The 23216-nt window shown below is 41.9% G+C and overlaps 1 protein-coding gene across 1 annotated transcript; it reads left to right on the top strand.

The window, feature by feature from the left end:
- The first annotated feature begins 97 nt into the window (after positions 1 to 97).
- On the top strand, positions 98 to 16965 carry UTP15 (UTP15 small subunit processome component). Its single transcript, XM_080925340.1, has 13 exons — positions 98 to 224; positions 2690 to 2861; positions 4327 to 4419; positions 4508 to 4692; positions 5810 to 5988; positions 6550 to 6675; positions 8520 to 8655; positions 9578 to 9662; positions 10361 to 10510; positions 11222 to 11323; positions 11886 to 12019; positions 12150 to 12208; positions 14178 to 16965. Exons 2-13 carry the CDS (start codon positions 2772 to 2774, stop codon positions 14423 to 14425), a joined length of 1587 nt encoding a protein of 528 aa, XP_080781466.1. The 5' UTR covers positions 98 to 224; positions 2690 to 2771; the 3' UTR covers positions 14426 to 16965.
- The last annotated feature ends 6251 nt before the right edge of the window (positions 16966 to 23216 follow it).

Below are 23216 nucleotides of genomic sequence, written 5' to 3'. Positions count from 1 at the left end.
GGGACGCTTTCTTGTAGTTCTTGAGGCCATACAGCTTCTGCGCGTGCGCCGTTGCGTCATCTTCCTGCGACTCGCTTCTGCGCCCCTGCGTTTCCGTCTCCTGGAGTGTCCGCGTGAGTTTGAGCGAGTGCTTCAGAGTGGTCTGCTGTAGCGAGCTGGCGAAGTCTTGGGAGTCGTCCTGGGGATCGGGGTGCCTCAGCGGACCCTCGGTAATCCCCCCGGAGGTAGGCGATGGCGGCTCCCGATGGCGGCTCAGGCCTCACGGTTATCTTTGACACGCTGGACATTCTGCTCTGGGGCTTCCCAGGCGTCTCAGGAGATCAATGGACTTAACCTCCCGTCGCAATTTAATTTTGACCCGGGCTTTTCTTCTCTGTAGTCGCTCACCTAGCCGCCGCTGTCAGTCCCTGGAGCAATCAGCTCTTCTCCAAGGCCAAGGACAGAATTCTGTTTTAGTGATTTGAGAATGGCCGAGTATTGTCTCTTCCGCACTACGCTCTACTCCTTTTGTGCCCATCGTGTCACGTTATCCTTAGAGACCCCGCTGAAATGACATTATTTCCAGGTAGAATTAAAACATCTTCCTCTTCCATGTTCTTAGTACTCTGATTACAGGGTTTATTTGATCACACCTCGTGTTGTCGTAATACTGGTTATTCAGTGAATCCCAGTTTCGTAGGTCCTGACTTGGTCCGATGAGTTTTCCTTCTATTTGTATTCATGGCATCTCGCTGTTTGCACTGTTCCCTCGCACGCCAATGTGTATTCCTGTAACTTAGCAAGCTACCGCTATTTCGCCCTTTCCCCGAAAAGCTTTCATTTCTTGACAAACAGACTTAAGAGATATTCTTCATAGGACAAATCTATTCTGGTGCCCGTTTTTGTTATCTAGTGAGCTAAGAATGGTTTTTGCAGATAAACATACTGTCTTATGTACAGTGATTTGACTTGGAACTAAATGAAATAGCCCTTAACCTCAAAGAATCCTGTTTTCTTTCAACAAAAAAGCAGCAGCAGCAACAGTGTTTGTGATTATTGGGGAACCCTAGTGTAAAAACTGATTTTTTCTCTTTTTTTGCTATGTCATTAACTATAGAGTATCTTCTGTTTTGTCCATTGGTTGGCCAAACCTAAAATATTTACTCTCGGGCCCTTGATGGAAAGTGTTTGGGAACACACGTTGGAAGGCAGAGAGGGATTTCTGAGGGACAGAGGGATTTCTGTGGTGACCTTAAATAGGAAGTACATAGAGAAAGAGCATTCCTGGTATGTTGAAGCAAAAATGAGTGTGATGTGTTTAGTGAACTATAAAATAAATGGTAATATTAAGAGGCAAAGCATAAAGGGCCAGCGTGAAGGGAACCTTATATGCTAGGGAGCTAGGACTTTATTTTCTGGGTGCATCTAGGAGACTTCCACATGGTTTAGGTTTTCTTTCAGTAGTTAAAAAAGACACACGTTAGTGCAATTGAATTAGGGTTAAGTGGACTTAAAGTTTAAAAAGATTTGAGAGATTAAGCGATGGAGAAGTGTCTTAGCTGATTGCGCGTTGGGGGGAGGGGTTAAAATCCACAGCACCCAGGTAAAAGGAGAGCTTGGACGAGTGTGCCTATGGGTTGCTAGTCAGCTGGGCTAGTTAAGCAGTATTGTCAGTTGGAGAGTTTCATGTTCAATGAGAGGCCTTATCTTAGAAGCTAAGATACAGCACCATAGAGAATCTCTGGCTCCTGCCTTCAAATACACATGTGCACACAAAAGAATATTTGAGGTGAAATCTTGATACTTCTTCAAGTTTTAGGGATGAGGAGGAAAGCTGAGTAGATTCCTAGTAGACACACTCATTTGAAGGTGTAGATCATGTCTGTTTATTGCCCTGGTATTCCCACCAGTGCTTTGAATACTATCTCGTATGTTGTAGGTGGAAATGAATAGCAAGGCTTCTCCCTTGAACCTTAGTTTGCTTTGCTTCATCAAAACAGCAATTAGAATAAGTCATGGTGATCACTTTGGTGCTGCAGATGTTGTCTTCACAGGCTTTTCAGAAAAGATGGAGAGTATCATTCCTGGGATCGTCCATCTGATAATCTTGACTGCTTCAGTTGAATGCTTCTCATGTTAAGAACTTAGATTCTTTTCCCCCACCCCTTACTCTGTCACTTTTAAGTTTCCTCTATTTCAGTTTTCTTTCCTACAGTTTGAACCTTTTACATTTAATTTTATGTCTTGAGCCAGCACACTATCTCTAATTTCATCTTAAAGTTCTACACTAAAATAATACCTTTCTTCTTGGCATCTTTTGTCTTTTAGGAAGTCAAGTCTGTAGAGATAATGTTGTATTTCTAGTTCCGTATTGTTTCCTTTGACAAGAAAGTGAATGTTCTAGCCCTCCAATGCTTCTCTGGTTCAACTACTGGAAGGCTGAGTCATATTTATTCTCCAGCATTGTAGCCTGGTCTGGGAGGTTTCAGGATATACACATACAGCCTGTATTTATAGATGGTGTAATATGGTACCCCAGAATTTTCTTCATGTTTCACATGTCTCTTTCATGATTTCAATGAAATGGTTTATTGTTCATTAGTCTATAAGGTTCCAGATAGCCTTTCGAAAGAAAGTGGAACAAAAATTATACTTGCATAGGAAAGTTTATAAACAATATGTGCTTTAAAATTTGTTCTTTTTTTTTCAGACCCAAGGCAGAATCACTGCAGTTATTCTGAAATTAGTTTCAGAATACTGACCCTTGGACAGCAGTGCACTTAGATGAAACCATGGCTGGTTATAAACCTGTAGCGATTCAAACATATCCTGTACTTGGTGAGAAAATCACCCAAGACACTCTGTACTGGAACAACTACAAGGTAACGTGTGAGAGGAAATGAGGCAGGAAGGAATCTGGAACATTCTTATCCATTTATGTCAGTGTCTCCAGCTGATGCTGCCAGAACTGCTAATTAAAACCAAGAGTTTGGGTAGATAATTTGTTATCTAATTTTTTGTAGTGTTTCATGTCAAATTCATACCACTTAATTATTTTGACCATGTAGATGCTTAACACAGAACATGTGTGTGATGGCATATGAAACTGTAAAACTTGAATCTTATATGCAAGGGGACTTTCTTGCCTTTCTTACTCTGAAATTAGCTTTTCTGTACCTTCTAATAATGCTTACAACAAATTATATATATATTTCCCCTAGAAAATAGAAAAAAAATGGGATTAGGAAGTTTGTGGAAAATGCTATTTAACTGGACAGTAAAAATATAAAAAGAGACTGAGTTTTACTCACCAATGAAAACAGATGCAGCTCAGTTGGTGGAGTGCTTTTCTGGTATGCATGAGGCCTGAGTTCAGTCTCCGGCCTTGCACAAACCTATCTGGTGGTGTATGCCCGTAACCCCCACACTTGGGAGGTAGAGGCAGGATGATAGGTTCAGGGTCATCCTTGGTTCCCCGGGAGTTTGAGGGTACTCTCAACTACATGAAATTAAGCCACTTGGTGCTCTTGCAGAGGGCCTAGGTTCAGTTTGCAACATCCAATTGGGCAGCTTACAATTGCCTTTAACTTTAGTTCCAGAGGATCCTGTACCCCTTTTTGGCTTCAGCAGGCATTTCATACCTGTGCACATTTAGACAGATACACACATAAGATTTTAACAAAGAGCATAACATAAAACCAAATAAAATAACGGTTTAGATGCTTTTTTTTTTTTCTGTTGTACTAGTATAAAGGAAAACAAAATTGAGGGAGGGAAATAACTGTCAAAATCATTGCTTTTGGCTTTGTACTCATAGCTTGAAACAAAATATCCTTTCAAGAATTTGCTGAGACATATAGAAGTGTTTATTGACGTATTCAATGTAATACTGGAATTTTTGAAAAATATGTCCATTAGATGTGAATTGGTTCAGTTAAGCTATAATGTATCTTTATAAAAATGGATGGTAAATGTATTTCTTATATGTAGCTATCACTGTAAAAATGTTATATGTGCTCTGGTCACCCTTTATTAACTTAGTATCATAGTTAATAATGCTGGTATAGGCTTAGCTTCTTTTCTTCTTTGGATTCAGAGTAAAGTCAGCAGCTGAAGAATTATTGGCTTTCTAACCGCACTTTCTGTATTGCCAATAGAGATAGTCTAGGGTGTGAGCATCGGACTGTTTTTTGCTTTCCTCTTTCTCTTTTCCCACATATTTCTATGTAATTACAACCTACTAACTATTACTAAGGGCTAAAGGAACTGCTCTCTATGTAGGAAATGGCATGATGTTTAAAAATGACTTGCCTTTTAACTGCCAATACTCTCTTGTTTTTCATTAAGACCCCTGTTCAGATTAAGGAATTTGGTGCAGTGTCGAAAGTAGACTTTTCTCCTCAGCCTCCATATAACTATGCGGTCACAGCTTCTTCAAGAGTAAGTACAAAGGTTAACATCTTTGGTCTTATTTATTACAGGATTTTATGCTGAGCCATCTAGTGAAATCCTGGTTTTTGTCTTACAGATTCACATTTATGGCCGGTACTCCCAAGAACCTGTCAAAACCTTTTCGCGCTTTAAGGACACTGCATACTGTGCTACGTTTCGACAGGACGGCCAATTGCTTGTCGCTGGCAGTGAGGATGGTGGAGTTCAACTTTTTGATATAAGTGGGAGGGCTCCTCTCAGGCAGTTTGAAGGTCACACAAAGTAAGACCATTGTTTTTTTTTTTGTTTTTTTTTTTTTTTTGATTTGTGGTTTTTCTGTTGAGAGCTCTGTCTGCATGCTTTTTATAAATACATATTAGTTGTGTGAAGATTCTGTCTGTATGTACTTTTTTTATTTTTTGTTGTTCTACCATCTAGTTCATAGAGCTTGTGACTTCTAAAATTGTGTGTTTTGATTTGCAGTATTTTCCCCTGGATAATTCAGTGTTCTAACTTAAGTTTCAGAGTTACTAAAGTCATTGCTGAAACTGCTACTAATTTAAAATATCAAAGTGTTTGGTTTTTGTTCGTTTTGTTTGGTTTTTGTTTTATATTTTTATCGCAAACTGTCAGGACATTTGTACCCATCATCGAAACCTTCAAAACAGAAACTTTTTAAATGAGATTCTACTGTATTGAAAATCTTTCTCAAGTCTTCAGAAAGAGCTCTTTATACCTTTCAAAAGTACCTTTGCAGAGCTGGCGAGATGGCTCAGTGGTTAAGTGCAAAAGGTGCAGCTCCCAGTACTTACACGATGCTCACAGCCATCTGTAAGCCCAGCATGAGGGCATCAGACATGCACATACATAGTACACAGACACATATGCACATAAAAGAAGTAATAAAAACTTTAGAAATTACCTTTGTTACAACATTTAGAAGTTAATTTCATCAATTAGTAGCATTTTAGAAACTAAAATGTGAGGATGTTACTTAATATTCTAGCTAATATTAATAGTAACATAGGACTACATTTCAGAGTTTGCCTTAAGGACAAACACTTCTTTAAAGGAAATGGAAAACCATTTCTCTTACTTTTGCTTGCATAGATACTTTCTGTTTTCTGGAGTTGAATATTTACTTCTTGGATGTGAGTATTTGGGTGTGTACCTGCCATGGCATGCATGCGGAGACTAGAGAACAGCATTCAGGACTTGGTTCTCTCCTTTCACCATTGAGGACCCGGAGATGAAACTCGCTTTACCCAGAGCGTCATCTGGCTGGCCTGAACTCAGAGATCTTTTTTTAAAAAAAATCTGTGAAGGAACATTTTACGTTAGAAGATGTCAACAATAGTTTCCCCCTTGGTTTGTAATTTGTTGACTTTTGATCTTTCAGAGCAGTTCATACAGTAGATTTTACAGCTGACAAATATCATGTGGTCTCTGGAGCAGATGACTATACTGTTAAATTATGGGACATTCCAAACTCCAAAGAAATTCTGACGTTCAAAGAACATTCTGATTATGTGAGGTGTGGCTGTGCTAGCAAACTGAACCCAGACCTTTTTGTAACAGGTTGGTGATCTATTTCAACTTCATTGCTATAGATTCTCTTGGGGTAGAGGAGTTTAATGTTTGTCAATAGAGCTGTGGGTGTACATTAGTAGTAGAGCACTAGCCTAGTGTGTATGAGAACTAGCCTAGAACGTATGTATTCTTAGCCTCATAAATAATAAGTCTTTGAATAAAGCCTGCTATTTTTAATTTTCTTTTTCTTCTCTTGATAATGGGTTGGGTTGTCCTCTAAATGTGTTTGGGAATAGCTTCAGGGTGTCTTGAAAGTATTGTAGATGTCAGGTTGCAGTGGGCTCATGGTACCCTGGTTATCAGAGAGCCAGCTGAAGCGGCCGTAGCACTCTGAGCTCAGTGTGTGTAGGTGCCTGTGTAGATTCTCAGGTGTTGTCATGGTGACAGGAGCCGGTTCTGGGTAGTATTATACAGTGCTGCAGAACCAGTAGTAGCAGAAGGTAAAAATCTCATGCAGTGTTTTTGCTCTTTTAATTTTAATGTGTGGATAGACAACTCTTTACTGTTTTAAAGAACAAAATTTACATAATACAAACATTGGCATTTCAGGATCTTATGATCATACTGTGAAGATGTTCGATGCCCGGACAAATAAAAATGTCCTCTGTGTTGAGCATGGGCAGCCTGTGGAGAGTGTCCTCCTTTTCCCCTCTGGAGGTCTTCTGGTGTCTGCAGGTACTGCTTTTCAATAGCTTTTCACTATTGGTCTCAAATAGATTAGATTTTTCTTTATCGGTTGCTGTTTGTAAATTATTGGTGTTCACCTGAGTTACATATATAAGGTGTTGCTCTGTTGGTAGGTGGGTTGGGCCAGTAGTTGTCACTCACTGTGTCTGACTGACACTGACCCTGTGCTCTTGTTCACATGTCATCTCTAATGCCTTAGACAGTCCTCCCATGTGGTCAGTGTTCTGTTTTATACTTAAGTAAATAAATGAAACGTCCACTAGTTTGTCCAAGGCAACACTGAGTGGCAGGCCTGAAGTCCTGGAGTGTGAGGACTTGGTGGATTAGGCCAGTGTCCTGTCTGACCCCAGAAGCGTACTTCTGTTACTCCAGCGATAGTAGCTTTGACAGCCTTTCCCCAGGTGTGGAGTCATGCTGGTGTCCTTTCCTGTGTGTCTGACAAGTTCCTGTCCAGTAAACAGCACGTCTGCTGGAGAGGGTATCATGTAGAATTAAATAGACTCTTCCATCAACTGGAGTTAAGAGGGGTTTGGCTGTGTTTACTAAAATGAATCTCATAATTTTTCATTTGTCACTAAAGCAAAACTGTTGATATTAGAAAAATGTATTCACCTGGCACCATATAGCTTTACATTTCTTCTTTTCTAAAAAAATCTTTTATACATTTTCTGGTACCTGTTTGACTTAAATATTTTTTATATCATTGTCAGACATGGCTCTTTTTCCTGTTTTAAGAAGTGGAAATGAAACCACATTGAATGGGGATGAGAGCTGTAAGCTGCTCTCCTCTCTCACCAGCTAGTTGTGTGTCCATGGGTAGCCCCTTAACACCTCTGTGCTCTGAGAAGGAGGACTTGTATTAGATGAGTAGCTGCAAATTGATCCTTCTCAGAAGTGCCACATTCGAACGGGAAGGTGGACATTGTGAGCCAAGTGTCACCCCTGGGGGCCTCAAACTGGGCAGAAGAGAACCCCTTCTCCCCATGCAAACCTTTTTCTGTCTTTCCCATTCCACTTCCACTTGGTGTTTTCTTAAAACATTTACAATTTATTTTATGTGCATAGGTGGTCTGCCGGCATTTTTGTCTGTGTACCACATCATGCAGTTCCCTCATAGGTCAGAAGAGGGCGTCAGAGTCACTGGAACTGGATTTATGGATGTCTGTTAGCTACCCTATGAATGCTGGGAACTGAACCCAGGTCCTGTGCAAGAACAGCCATTGCTCTTAACTGCGGAGCCATCTCTCCAGCTCCTAAGAATATTTTCTTTGAATCATAGGACTAAATACTAAATTACCTAGTAAGGATCTTTCGGATTCTAAGAGTAAATTACTGAAAAGTCTTTTTGCTTTGTGGGGGTTTATAAATTTTTTTGGGAACAGTATCTACATTATTTCCATAGCTTTACAGTATTCCTCAAGTTTATTTTTATTAATCTGTTTTTTTTTTTGTTTGTTTTGTTTTTTTTTAAATGGGTACTTGGTGGAGTTCAAAGGGCAACTTTCAGAAGTTAGTTGTCTCCTACCATGTGGATCTCAAGGATCAGACTCAGGTCTCCTGGCTTGGTGGGAAGCCTTTACCTGCAGGATGGTTATCCTGTAGGCTCAGCATTTCTTTCAGTGAATTTGTTATATTCTTTAGAAAAAAAAAAAAAAGTCAGTTTCCTATTTGTTTTGCTGTGCTTAAAATAAGCAGTGATTTAGTCATGGTAACATGTCTGTGGGTCGGGTTAGTGCCCCGCCTAGGGAGCTCCAGAGAGAAGTGCTTCTGAGCTCCTCATCGTTCCGAGAATATAGGCAAAATATCAAACTATGGGTTATTTCTCTCCACAGGAGGCCGTTATGTTAAAGTCTGGGACATGTTAAAAGGAGGACAGCTGCTTGTATCTTTGAAAAATCATCACAAGACTGTGACATGTTTGTGTCTGAGCAGCTCTGGACAGAGGCTACTCTCCGGCTCACTGGACAGGTAGCATTTTAGACCCTGTGTCAAAAACAAAAACAAAGTAAAAATATTAATAGCTCACATGAATATTTCTTGCATTAAATAGTGCAAGTCTGTGGTTTAAGTGTGTGTTTAGAGTGCTGAGGCCACAGCTCAGTGGCCAGAGCACTTACACTTTTGAAGTTCTACAACTGTGTTGTCAAATACGTTCACAGCATGGGCTGCACGAGTAATTGTAAATGCTTTAGTAGCCACATTAAAAGAGGTTAAAACCTAAAAGTTGCTTTCAGTAACATATTTTATGTATTCCATTATTTAACATAAAAGTAAAATTTATATATGTGGATTGTTCAACATGTAATCAGACTACTTAGTAAGATACTAGAATATTGTTTCTAAAATGTATGCTGTAATATAATATTTTATAAAAGTTTCTATAGTTTTTAGTTAGATGTACCCATTTTCTTTAGCTGCATATCAAGGGTTCAGTAGCCACATGTAGCTGGTGTCCACAGGGTTGTAGGACTTTCTTTTAATTGGTAAATCGTGTCTAGGTTGCCATTCCTTTCTTTCCTGCTTTTAAGAAAAGACTTGCAATGCTATTGCCACGCAGGGGATGGAGGCCAGGATGCTGCCTCTGTACCAGGTGGAGGGCTGTGTTGGGGACCCTGCTTTGGGCTCACTGCATTTGCTCACTGATCTCTTATCTTCAGGTGACATGGGGTTACTGCTTTTAGGTTTATAAATGTGTAGTCTTTATTCAAACCTGGTTAGTACTCAAAACAGTTTTTCAGGAAGCTTGGTGATGAAGTACTTTGTAATTAATATCATGTCAGTGTTTTCTATTTATAGTGTAAAATTTAATCAATTAGTTTGCTAACTATAAAGAGAGACTTTGTATTTTACATGCATTTCTGAGGTGACTTCCGAGCTTTCTTTTCCACAGGAAAGTTAAAGTCTACAGCACCACTTCCTACAAAGTCGTCCACAGCTTTGACTACGCCGCTTCAATCTTGAGTCTGGCACTTTCTGTGAGTGATTTATGTTCTTTTTAAGTTGTTACAAGCCTTGCCTAGGAAGTCAAAGTAAAATGGAATCTTTGGGGTCTTACCTTTAGATAAGCTCATTAGCTTGTTTGAGTCAAGATGGCCGCTGGGCGTGCGTGTCATTTCTTGGAAATGGAGTGGTGTACGTGGTGGTGCTGACCGCTGTAATGGCAGCAGCAGCTCTTCCTTCCACAAGTGCAGCACCCGAGAAGGGCAGGCTGGCTTCAGAGGGGGCGGAGCTGCAGAGCCACCACTGTGCTTCCTGAGTCTTCACTGTCAGCTTGCACCAAGAAGCACATTTGGGCTGGAGGATGTTTGTTATGTTATAAAGAAACGGAAAGAGGAGACATTGTGGGGCCAGCTTACGAAAGCCGTGCCATTAGAGGGTCCTATTTGTATTCAGAGAATATGAAAATTACTTTGAATCTTATTAAGATGGCATCAGCATCTTATTAGCACGCTCAGCCAGCATCAAGGTTCTTATCACACACTTCATTGGCAGTGGTACCCTGAGAGGAAAGTGTGATTTTGCTATAGCAGTTTGGATAGATCGTTATTGGGAGTGTGTTTGCATTGAGTGGGTCTGTGGGTAATAAGAAGTAGACAAGATGTAAATGCTGTTTGGGGTTAAAGGGAATACGAAGTGTTGGTTAAAGTAGATTGATTTTTCTGATTACCATCAGCATCAAGATGAGACAATCGTAGTGGGAATGACTAATGGAATACTGAGCGTTAAACACCGGAAGTCTGAAGCGAAGAAGGAGTCTCTTCCGAAGAGAAGGAGGCCTGCGTATCGAACCTTTATTAAAGGAAAATTTTACATGAAGCAGCGGGTGATTATGTGTTTTTAAAAATAGTTTTTAAGATGTGACATTTCTTAGAAGGGTCAGTTCCACCTGTTCCTGGGATTTGCTGTAAAGTAGGGCTCACCTAATACGTACATTCACATTGCTTCTTGCGCCATCAAAATTGGTTCCAGATGGCTGGGCATTATTGATAAGTAATGGGGAACAGGGATGACTTACTTAATACCTTGAATCATGTAGTAATAAGTGCTTTCTCATCTTCACAATGATATGTGTCACCCACTGTCTGATCTGATTTGATCTTCTAAATGGCACAAAGCTGTAAATCTCCCTGGTGTTCCAGAGGCTATAAAGTGTCACTGACCCCGGAGTTCAGTAGAGGTGTGAAGATTAGATCTCGGTCTCTCTGGCTTGTCTTTACTTCTCTTTATATGTAGCCATACTGCCTGCCTTATTCAAATTTTATCTATCTGTCCATCTTTCTACTTATTTTTTTTAGTAATTTTTCTCAGAATAGAGCCACTTAGCTATGTATAAGCTAAAAATCCTAAGTATAACCATTTTAATGTGGCAAGTATGTCACTTATCAGCATAGGAACATTAATTGTGGTGCAGTGCAAAAGCATCCTGACTTTAAGACGTATCACTTTATTATGAAAACATTTAGCTTTAATGGAACTGTGTAGATGCTGTGTAGATGCTGTGTGTCTTCCTAACTAATGCTGCTCTTTCATTCAGGATGACATCATGATCAATCGGCCAGTAAAGAAGCACCTAGAATGGTATGACAGGGATCTGAAAAGCTTCCGGATCTCAAAGGCCCTTGACAGAGTCCTTGAGGTGAGTGAGAAATATTTTTCACCTAATTTCAAATTGTGTTTGCAATGTGTATGTGTGCGGTCTTAGTCAGCTTTCTGTTGTGTGAAAAATCATGACTAGGGCAACTTGGGGACGAAATGGGTTTCAACTTACAGCTTATATAGATTTATATATTTTATTATTATATATTTATTCTTAACTATATAATTTATACCTAATTGTATATATTACGTATAAATATATAATACTTATGTTGTAAGTATTATAATTTATATATTATAGTTTATAATCCGTCCTGAAGTTGGAAATGAGGGCAGTAGGTCGAGGCAGGAAACTGGAAGCAGGAATTGAACTAGAAACCATGGAGGAACGCTGCTTACTGGCTTCCTCCCAGTGACTTGCTCAGCTTGCTTTCTTGTACAACCCAGAACCACCTGCCAGGATCCATGGACATGTCAGGGAGCCACAGTGATGGCTTATGACCATGATTTGGGATTGTGAAGATGAGCTTGGCAGTTTTCCGCAGATGGTGGTCTTTGTCTGTCTGTCTTTTTGGCTGTACTGACTGTGAACATTTTCCTAGCCTAACTGTGTGATCAAGACCCCTGAGGTTACAGTCTCCATCATAAAGGAACTGAATCGGAGAGGCGTCCTTGCCAATGCTCTTGCAGGCCGGGACGAGAAGGAGATTACCCGGGTCCTTAACTTTTTGATAAGGTAAGTTTCTGCCCAGTGAGACACACTTGTCTTTAGTTTGCTCTTCTGGTGGAACGTGTTTGCTTTAGGGATTGCCTTTTCCTTTTTTTGAGGCTTATAAAATTCACTAAAAAGAAGTTTTGCTTTGCAGGAATCTGTCTCAGCCGAGGTTTGCTCCTGTTTTGATTAATGCTGCTGAGATAATCATCGGTAAGTAGCTGTGAGACGTAGACATTGCGACACGCACAGAAGGTGAGGGACTGGAGCTGGACAGCGCACGGGGACAAGGTGTTCAGCATGTCCAGGCCCCCGAGTTTCAGCTTCAGCACCTTAAAGAAAAAAAAAGAAAGGTCCTGAAACAGAAAACCTAGAGGTATAGGTGGAATTAAAACGCAGTGATTGGTACAGTGGCAGATTTGCATGGACTGGATTAGGATTACACTTTAAGAAAACTTTCCCATAAATATCTCTAACGATGATGTCTGTTCTGCTTTTTTTTTTTTTTTTTTTAAAGATTTATTCGTTTTGTGTATATAAGTACACTGTAGCTGTCTTCAGACACACCAGGAGAGGGCATTGGATCCCATTACAGATGGTTGTGAGCCACCATGTGGTTGCTGGGATTTGAACTCAGGACTCTAACCACTGAGCCATCTCTCCAGCCCTGTTCTGGTTTTCTTATGTTCTTCATTGAACATCTCTCAGAATGGATATCTCTGCTGCGTTTGTATAGAGGCCTTTGCTTGAAGTCTGTGCCGGTTACCCACAGGATGGAAAGCAGCCTCCGTTAAGACTGAAAAGTCCAGCCGATATTTACATAAAGCAAAACCAAACACCTGAAAAAGCTATGCCCCCAGAAAGAACAGGAGGGTAAGGATGGAGGGTGTGCCTAGGGTAAGAAAAATCAATAAATAAGGGAAATTAGTGAGAGGAAAGAGGAACAAGACGTGAGAAAGTGCTCAGGATGAGAGCCTGAAACAGTGGAGGGACAGTGGTAAAGTGCCCTGGGGGCGGCTGCTGCTCTGCCAAGGTCCTGCCAGTGCTTCTTTGTATGCGGTGTCTGTCCTCAGGCTGCACGGGTTACAGTGCTGGACGGCACTTTCCACCAGAACCAGTGTGGGTATGGGAAGCACCACGGAGTGGTTGGCTTCTGTCAAGTCTCTGCGGCTCGGAGAGTGTAGAAGGCAGTCAGGCCAAATGGACCTGTGCTGGGCATCTGCACTGCCAGCGATCCTGGGTGCTCTGGCCGGGCAGTCTGCACTGCAGCCCCTCCCCACTGGATTCCCACCGGCAGTTCTCAGCTGCACTGAAAAGGAGAGTCCCAAGTTCCCCAGTAGAGTGCAGAGGCCTTTGGGACTTGGAAATGAGGTGCAGAAGCTCTGGCCTCCCTGACTAGAAGAGATTAGTAACAGAAGACAAGCTAGAACAAGTAAGACCTGCAGGGGGCCCAGTCCCCACCCTCTGCCTTCGGGGTGAATCTCAGCTTTCTTTTTTTCCTAGAGTCCCTGGTTATGTAACTGCAGCTCACTGAGGCTATCCTTTTCCCTCTTCCTTAAAGCCACAAGGAAGGGAATCACCCTGACTGCTCCTGAGGACGCAGGATAGGGTCCTTCATTTCACTTGTAAATCTAAAGTTCAGTGTCTGCACTTGGACCTGCCTGCTGTTTGCTGTTGCACCCTCGGGCCTGTTCCTGTGGTGCATCTCTTCTATGGCCTGCACCTGATGCTTTGTTTCAGACTTGCAGGAGGTTGTGGGAGGTCATCGGTGTCTTCCTCAGTCACTTTCCATCTGTGCTTTGGAGACCGGTTCTCTTCTTCAATCTGAAGTTCACCATTGAGCTCAGCTAGTGGTCTTGGGGCTGGGGTACAGTTGTCTGACAGGTGTTCAGTTTATTTTTCTTTTCTCTTTTTTTTTTATGGGTGCTGAGAATCAAGTTCAGATCAACTGCTTGCAAAGCAAGCATTTGACCCAGTTACCTAATTTTTAGCATGAAAATAAGACTTCCTGCTGTTCATTTTGTGTAATTATTTTTTTTCAAAATACATTTAATCAGTTGTATTGCTATGTCCCTGTAAGTTAAAAATTAATTATTAAAAGTACTGGCATTAAGTGTTTTAATATACTTTTTCTAAATATTGATAAATGTTTCTAGTTAATGTATTTTCTATCTCCCTCTAGATATATATTTACCTGTGATTGGCCAGTCATCAGTAGTTGATAAAAAGTTTATAGTACTTCAAGGACTCGTAGAAAAAGAAATTGATTACCAAAGAGAACTCCTAGAAACCTTGGGGATGATGGACATGCTGTTTGCTACCATGACACGGAATGACAGCACCCCTGTGTTGGAGCATGTGCCTGCTGAACTCCCAGAGGAGAAGACAGAGTCACCAAAGAAGCCCAGTGACATGGACGAGAACTCCTAACTATTCATTCCGTAGAAGAAAGCAGCTTCAATACATTCAAAGGATAATTGACAAGTTTTATAGAAGAGACTGGATTAACTAAAATAGGGACCTAACTACCTGTTTCAAGATGTGGTTTTCCATGTACGAATTTGATTTATTTTGTGTCCTCTTCAGCTAGAAGATCTTAGTTGTCTTGGTCACAGTGTCTGTTGACCTCGGATGAGTTAATACTGACCTTAAAGGAGCCAAAGTCTCAGTTGCTGTGGGACCTTGTGGCCCTCTAGAGAAGGTTCTAGGTGGAGTCCTGACAAGAACCTTGTTTATTTTGTTTTCTGCTCCTGACCTGGGAAACAGTGAGAAGAGCAACAACAAAATATCCTCGGTCCTCAGTGCCCCGGAGCTTCCCGCTGCCCTTGCTGCTGTCTTCAAGGTCTTGAGTCAAGTGCTTTCATCAGCTGCTTGCGGGACTGTCTTCCAAGGGTGGCAGATCACTGAATATCACCCCTGGAAGTACATTTGGGGTGTGATGAGTCTGTTTTGCCACTCTTGAATTGTGCCCGCCACCAGTGTTTTCTTTTAGCCTTGCCTGTCCAGAGAGATCTGACTGAACCCATTCCCGCTCCTCGGCCTGCTGCCTTCCTTGGTCCTCCCCGTGCTTCAGCTGGCCCCTCCTTTATCGTAAAGGCCCTTCAGCCTGCGTGTGTGTTTCGACTGTGTCTTTATGTGTAACCCTTCATCATGATTCTCCTATCTATATTTAACACTTCTTTTTCTCCATTCTTCATTTTGTGGGTCAGATTCCAACAGCAGCAGTTTACTTTGAAAATTTGTTTTTGAACGTTCATTGTAAATTATATTTTTTTATAAAGAGATTCTTCTTGGCTTTCTGAGGTGTATCAATTCCTGATGGACAGTCAGTGGCTTTGACCAGCACTGACTGCACAGCTGTTGCTCCCCCGCCTTCTTTCAGTCACCCCACTTAGCCCACTTAGGTTAATAATGTGTCTGGTGGGGGCATCTTAAGCTGAAGGAAGCCTTAGGGGAAGATTTGTAATAGTCCTGCCATATAATCTCAGTTTTGTGAATTTAGCCCCCACCCCACCCCTCCTTTTTTGCCTAAGACAGAGTTTCTCTGTAGCTTTGGCTGTCTTGGAAGTCACCCTGTGACCAGGCTGGCTTCGAACTCAGAGATCTGCCTGCCTCTGCCTCCCAAGCGCAGGGATTAAAGGTGTGTGCCACCACCCGACTAAAATTAAGTTTTCTTAAAGCACAGGAGATACATTTAGAATGTTCTGGTGTGGACACATGCTCGGCAGTAAGGGGTCCAGGGTCTCTCAGGGAGCTGAAGCAGTTCTGCAATACAGAGGCTCATGAGAAGCCAGGGTGTGCTGCTTTGAGTGTGACAACATTAGCCAAAAACAGAGGCTGTACTTTTAGTTGAGAAGGTTGATTTCTTAGAACCATTTCAATAACTCATGCTAGGTATGCAGAGTGCTGGAAGCTGTGGCATCTCTGCAGTGGTTCTTGGTCCTCAGATCTCATTCTCTTAGGACATTGAATTAAAGTCACTCCATCCCAAGCCGCTCCTTGTCACTCCTGCCCTGGGCGGGCCTGTGAGGCTCTAACTACTCATTCTGCAGACTTGAGAGTGCTGCAGCTCCTGTCTAAATGTATAGCAGTTACAAACCCTTAAAAGGACTAGGGCGCATATCCCACAGTCCTCACTACATTATGTTCAGGAGTTGGGTTTGGTTTTCTTTTGTTTTAAAGAGGGGGCCTCTCCAGGTAACCCTGGTTGTTCCTGGAACTCACTATGTAGACTAGGCTGGTCTGGAACATAGATCCACATGCCTCCCAGCCTTCCAAGCACTGGGAGTTAAAGGTGTGCACCACCGCAGCTCAGGAGTTGTTTTTATATTCATTGAAACTATTGCTATGTGAAATGTTTCAACATAATGACATATTTCAATATGTAATATTGGCCTTAAGAGTCAAATGCCTAATCAATTTTTAAACGTGTGATTTTCAGTTGGGAAGTATTTTATATTTTACTATTGATGCAAAAATAATGAATTGTTGCTGAGAACTTAGTCATTTATGTTTAATTTATTATGTTAATTCAGATTTCAACATATGGAAAGGATTGCTTGTTTCCAGTCGAATTTCTTAAATGTGTGCGCCATTAAATTGCTGAAGCAACTGATGTCAAATGGGGCCATTAGAAACTCTGTGGATTGAACTTAATTCTGCCAAATGTTAATTAAAGTCTCCCTTGAACATGATTATTAAAATGAAGTAGTTTCTCAGTGGAATACTTCCAAGGTAAAAAAAAAAAATTTAAGTTTGAATATTTCTGTCTTTAACAAGTGACCATGAATAGTTTTTATCTTTGAGCAAAGCACCCCTGAGAAGCAGAAAACCACGCTGGCAGGTGGTGTTAAATGCATATCTGTTCCTTTGGCCACCGTTGTCTAGGCCAGGAATGTTATACCTGACTCAAGCTCTGTCTGCAAATCTGAATCTACAGTGACACTGTTCATCTAGGGCAGTGTTTTCAGCTGTGGGGCATAACCCCCTTAGCAAACCTCTATCTCCAAAAAACATTCACAAATCAAAACAGTAGCAAAATTGCAGTTACAAAGTAGCAATGAAAATAATTTTATGGTCAGGGCTAACCAGGGCATGAGGAGCTGTGTTGATGGCTAGAAGCATTAGGAAGGTTGAGAACCACTGCTCTAGGGAGGCTGGGAATGCTCTGTTCAGCAAAGAAAGCTGGTTTCCAGAATACACAAAACAATAAAGCCAATGATGGTCATGTCTTACCAAATAGAAAAATTGTCTTAGTTCCTGCTGACTTTCTCTACAGCATCTTGTCTGTATTCCTCCATGAAGTTCTTAAGGGACTCTCATTCATTTTACACACACACACACACACACACACACACACACACACACACACACACACATATATACATATAACGTGTCTGTCTGTCTTAGGTGGATGTGAGTGGATTGTAAAACTAAATAACAAGACTTCCTGATTTCGAGATGTGTAAATTCAAAGGTTACAGAAATGAAGAAAATAGTCAACGGTCCTTATTCTTCCAGCTAACATTGTGATTGAGGGAAAACTTTGGTAAAGTATATAGTGGATCAGATAGATGGTGCCAAATGATGTGGAGGACAGTCAGATGTGGGGTAGGACTGAAACGTTTTTCAACTAGTGTCTGAGGAATTGTCTCTACTGGGTTGGCCCTTGGGCATGTCTACAGGGCATTTTCTTGATTATTAATGGATGTCGGAGGGCCCAGCCCACTGTGAGTGGTGCCATTACTGGGCAGGTGGGCCTAGGGTATATGTGTGAGAAAGATAGCTCTGAGTCTGGGAGCGAGCCAGTAAGCTGTGCCCCCCCCCACCTCCGCTTCAGCCTTCCCTGATGCAATGTAACCTGTGAGCCAAATAAACCCTTTCCTCCCTAAATTGGTTTTGGTCAGGGTTTTGTCCCAGCAAGAGAAAGCAAACTGGGGCAGCTGGCATTGAAGGCTACCAGGTGGTCTAAACTAATTAAAGCAAGAGATTGTGCTATAAACGTTGAAGGTGTTGGAGTTTTTTGTTTTTTTTTTTTTTAAGGAGATTGGCACATGCAATTATGGGGGCTAAGTCTAACACAGGTTTGTCTTACAAGCCAGATAATAAGAATGATTGGTAGTGGGGCTCAGTTCAAATCAAAAACATTTGGACACAAATCCAAAGTCAACAGTAAAAATTTCAGCCTGACATCTAAAGGCAAGAAAAGTGTCAGCTGATGGGGTGGGGACTCTTGTCTGTCCTGTTCTTCCCTGGCCTTGAGACAATTGGAGGACACCTGTCCCCACAGATGAGTTCTTACATGGATTCAACTCGTTTCTTCTGGAACTGACCTGCCTGGTAAATTTAGAGCTGACGTTTTCCCAGCTCTCTCGCTATTATGTGGCCCACAAGCAGCTCACAAGCAGCTCTGTTTATTTACCGTAAATGGATGCCCTGAGTGTGTGTGTGTGGGGGGGGTTACGATTACACTGGTTATCTCCTTAGGCATTGGAACATTAGGCAGCGTCCGTTCACTGGAGGTTTCTTATAGTCTAAGAGGTCTCACCCCTGTTGGAAACAAGCAAAAGCAATACCATTTCATCTTCAGACTCCATTTAATCAGAGGGAGAAACTCAATTCCCCAGGTCTCAGGGGAGCTGGGGCTTCCCTCTTGCGAACGGCTTCTGTTATAAACAGTTGTCTGAGTCCAGCTGTCTCAGGGACAGCTTGTAAGGTGACATTTGTCTGAGTTCAACCATCTCAGGGACAGCTTGTAAGGTGACATTTGTCTGAGTCCAGCCATCTCAGGGACAGCTTGTAAGGTGACATTTGTCTGAGTCCAGCCATCTCAGGGACAGCTTGTAAGGTTCAGGGACAACTTCTCCATCTTGCTGGCAGAGTCAAACAAGTTTGTGTTCTCAGGACTAGGAACAAATATCTGTGCCACTTCTCCAAAGGTTTTCTTAATTGTCCGTTACCAGGTAAAGAATCTAGGAAATGCTATCTATAAGATAGATATCTAAACCAAGGTGTGTAAAGTTATAAGAATGTATAGCCAATCACCTGTTCTGCCTAATTAATTAACTACATGCAGCTGACCTGCTCCTTTGTCCCCACCCCAACGCCTACCCCCCTTTTAAGCCAGGAGTCCTGAATACATCCTAGTCTCCAACAGGTCCTTTCATGTTTAACCCACACTGTCAAAATAAAATTGAATACCACTGCAGGTCTCTCCACCTTCCCTCTCGTTTGTGTTCCTATCCTTTTAAAACTTGTTCAGTCTTCCTTCAGGGACTCAGCTCAGATTCTGGACTGGCTGACTCCCTGAGGTCTCAGAAAATACAGCTTATATTTTAAGCTCCCGCCTCTGAACTGAGTTTCCTTGGCTTCCACCCCGAACCGAACCCAACACCCCTTTACTAGATAGCGTAGAAACTGTCCTATTGCTATGAAGAGATACCATGACTAAAGCAACTCTAATAAAAGAAAGTTTCTAATTGGGGGCTTGCAGTTCCAGAGGTTTTGTCTGTTGCCATGGTATGGCAGCAGGCAGGCAAGCAGGTGCTGAAACAGTAGCCGAGATCTACATCCTGATCTCCGGGCAGAGAGAGTAACACTGGGCCTACTGTGGGATTTTGAAACCTCAACACTCACCCCCAGTGACACACTTCTAACAAAGCAACACCTCCAATCTTCATCAAATAGTGCCACTCCCTGAGATGACTAAAGCCTTTAACTATATGGACAGATGGGAGCCATGGTTATTCAAACCTCCACATTGGAATGCTTGCTTAATTTACAGGCTGGATGGAAATCAGGTTGATTGCACAATACAAGATTCTCTCAACAGGATGCAAACCCACAGTAAACTTGACCAAGGTTCATTTGTTTCTATGTCCTTAAACTTCTTACTGAAATACCCACCTTCACTGGCTGCTCGCTTCTTTGGAGGAATGCCCAACCCAATGAGCATTTTCAAGGCCTGTTATGGTCTGACCCATCCCCAACCCCATCCCCAGCATTTTGTCCCATGCCTGCCAGCTACTTCATACTTTTGCTATAACATTCTTGCCAGTCATTGACACAGAAAAATAACTTGACTCAGAGCAAGGTCATGCTGATCACATACCCTGTTCTGTTCTGAATGAGGTTTGTTAAACTTTCGTTCTAGGTTCTCAAGAGAGTTGTGCTTCTTTCTAAGCCGGCACCCCGTAAGGACAAAGCCATGTTCAGCACCAAGGATTTCGAAGCCCAATGGCGAGAAGCCGGACGAGCTCGAGTCTGGCATCCCTCGGGCACTGCTCGAGCTGGAGATGAGGTCAGATCTCAAGGCGCAGCTGCAGCAACTCAGCATCACTGCGGCCAAGGAAATCGACCTCGACTATGTCTGCTTCAGCGAGACGTTCCTTCACACATCTTCCTTAGCCTTCCACCTGTGTCCACTGCAGGAAAACACTCCTTTAAATGTTTGTCCTTGCAAAACACCATCCAACAGACTTTCCAAAGAATCCTTAACTTCCCCCTAACCATTGAGCCATCTCTCCATCCTGAAAATGAATGACTTCAAAAGTCAACTCAGGGCAAATAAATAAAAGCAAATGAAGTAGGGAAGTTGGTTTGGTTTCCTGTTCCAAAATTCCAGCATGCCCTGTTCAGCGTATTTGTAGCGCCTAAGCCCCAGCCCCTATTTTAATTTTGATTTTTACCTCCCAGTTATTACCTACAAGATACCTGCGCCTTGGCCAAAGTTAATTATTCTTTTTCAAACTTACTAGAATTTTCTTTTTTAATTAACAAACTAATCTTGAATAGGCAATTCATGTCTAGGGCACAGGATCCTAAGGTTCATGGTGGCCAATGATGATCCTGTTATCATTTCCCCTAGCCATTTGGAGGCATTTACAAACAAGTATTTAAGCCTTTATTTATTGTATTTATATGAGTACACTGTAGTTGTCTTCAGACACACCAGAAGAGGGCATCAGATCCCATTACAGATGGTTGTGAGCCACCCTGTGGTTGCTAGGCTTTGAACTCAGGACCTCTGGGAGAACAGTCAGGGCTCTTAACTGCTGAGTCATCTCTCCAGCCCCCATGAAGAAGTATTTATATGTGTACATTTCTGCAAGGCTGCAGATGTTTAATCCATATATAAATTTTCTACACAGATTTTCCCCAATGTGCCCAAGAAGTACAATATATAACGAAGTCTTCATTGTTTAAAAATGTGATGACACAGATGTGGTTGTAGATCAGTCCTCACAGAGCTGCCTTTACAAAATATACTCAATAATTTCCCAATAATATAAAAGTGTACATACTAAAAAGAAAAAAATCTCCCTTCTAGAGCCTTGTCTTATGCTTCCAAAGAGACATAAAACTCATGGTTCATATATTGTATGAGACTGCCAAGCCTCAGAAATACCATAATCTGCTGTCTCCTGCATCATGGAGAACCAGAAAGGTTGGTGTGGACTCCAGACTGAATTTGGAAGAGGGTATGTGGTAGCGGGGACTCCAGTTTGTGTCTCCAAATCTGGGGGCTGGAGAACTAGGAGCTCAAATGGCCAGGGTGAAGAATGAGAAATTGACTTTCCTGAGTCTTTTTTTTTTCCCCAGGGCTCTCAAGAGGCAGATTTCCTAACTAGGTCAACTGATTGAAATGCTAATGTCTTCAGAGAACCCTACAGACACACCTGTGCTGTTTGGTTTCCTTTAGAGCAGTCAGGTTGACATCTCATATTAACCACAACAGAGCGAGTACCTGTTTCCTATGCATCTAACTGTCATGGGCTGGGAAGCTAATGCATGTAAGGATTAATTTAATATAGGGGACTAGGTCTTTCTGACATCTTCAAAGGGTTGGAATTGAGCCACTGCTCAAGAGCACAGTTCCAGAAAGCAAAAGGCTGTGACTTCTGCCATCTGCAAGCTAGAGGAGAACCTGGGTGGCTTAGTAACTGTCACCTCTCTGTTTCCATCTCCTGTGTTGTGGACAATAGCAAGCGTCACGACAAATGACCTAACAAAGGCAACTTAAGGACGGGTTTATTTTAGTCAGTTATATAGGGAACAGTGTCAGGGCCAGAGAGATGTGATGGCAAGAGTGTCTCTAGTCATAATCGCGGGAGTGCGAGGAAGCTGCTCAGGTCCACAGTGAGGAATCACAGACATTCAGAGATGCATGCTGGTGTTCAAATGTCCCACCTTCATCAGAGGACATACCAGTTTCCTCACACACACACACACACACACACACACACACACACACAGTGTTCAATATTTCACAGAGCACTGGGTATCTAGATAGGGCAGGTAATACTAGTATCTAGTTCTGCACACGATGGTGACAGTTTAGGTGGTGTGTCCAAAGTCATACAATTAGTTATTTCCTTTTGTATGCTTAACGTTTTGCCCAGTACACCTCCGGTGCTTAATAACCACGGGCTGAGTGAATGGTTGCTTGGTGCTGCTTTGAGAAAAACATTGTGTTTAGAGCTTATAGTGTAACATGGGGATAGCTTTCATCTCTCCATGAGATCCAATTCAAACAGAAAACCTTTCTGGAAGTTGTTCTCGCTGCCTGCTAATCAGAAGGCATTGCAATGGTGCCGCAACTCCCCATTGGTCCACAAGAGGGCGGTGTTACTCAGAAACGCGTGAGAAACCAGCCTCTGCCTTCTCGGAAGGTCTCAGAAGGAACAAGCCTTTTGCCCTTTGCCTATTGTTATGCTGACCAAGTAGATTTAAAGAATCGATGAAGTTATTAGTAGATTATAATCAGAAATATAGAAACCAATCTAAACAAGGCTCTATTTAAAAAGATTAAGCTCCTCAACCTCGTAGACTAATAAGAAGAACACGAGTTGGCTAACCTTGGGAAAGTCGGGCTCTGTCACGTGGCCTCCCCTGAAGGCTTGCTGGAGAAAAGGGTGTGGTGACACAGAAAACTTCATGGAGTTTTCTTTTTGTGTGTTTGATTTTTGTTTGAGCTTCTTCTTAGCTTATCTAATTACTAACATTATTTGGTTCCCTTAGATAAAAATTCTCTTCCCTTCCCCCCCCCATACCTATACCTATCTAATCTAATCTAATCTAATCTAATCTAATCTAATCTATCTATCTATCTATCTATCTACTACATCATATATATATATATATCTAATCTATTATATCTAATTTATCTGGTGTGTGTGAGAAAGGGGAAGGGAGGGAGAGCAAGAGAGAGAGAGAGAGAGAG

The sequence above is a fragment of the Micromys minutus genome, assembly GCF_963924665.1.
Source record: "Micromys minutus genome assembly, chromosome: 11".
In the NCBI taxonomy this organism is placed as follows: Eukaryota; Metazoa; Chordata; class Mammalia; order Rodentia; family Muridae; genus Micromys; species Micromys minutus.
This window is presented reverse-complemented; position numbering and strand designations above follow the sequence as displayed.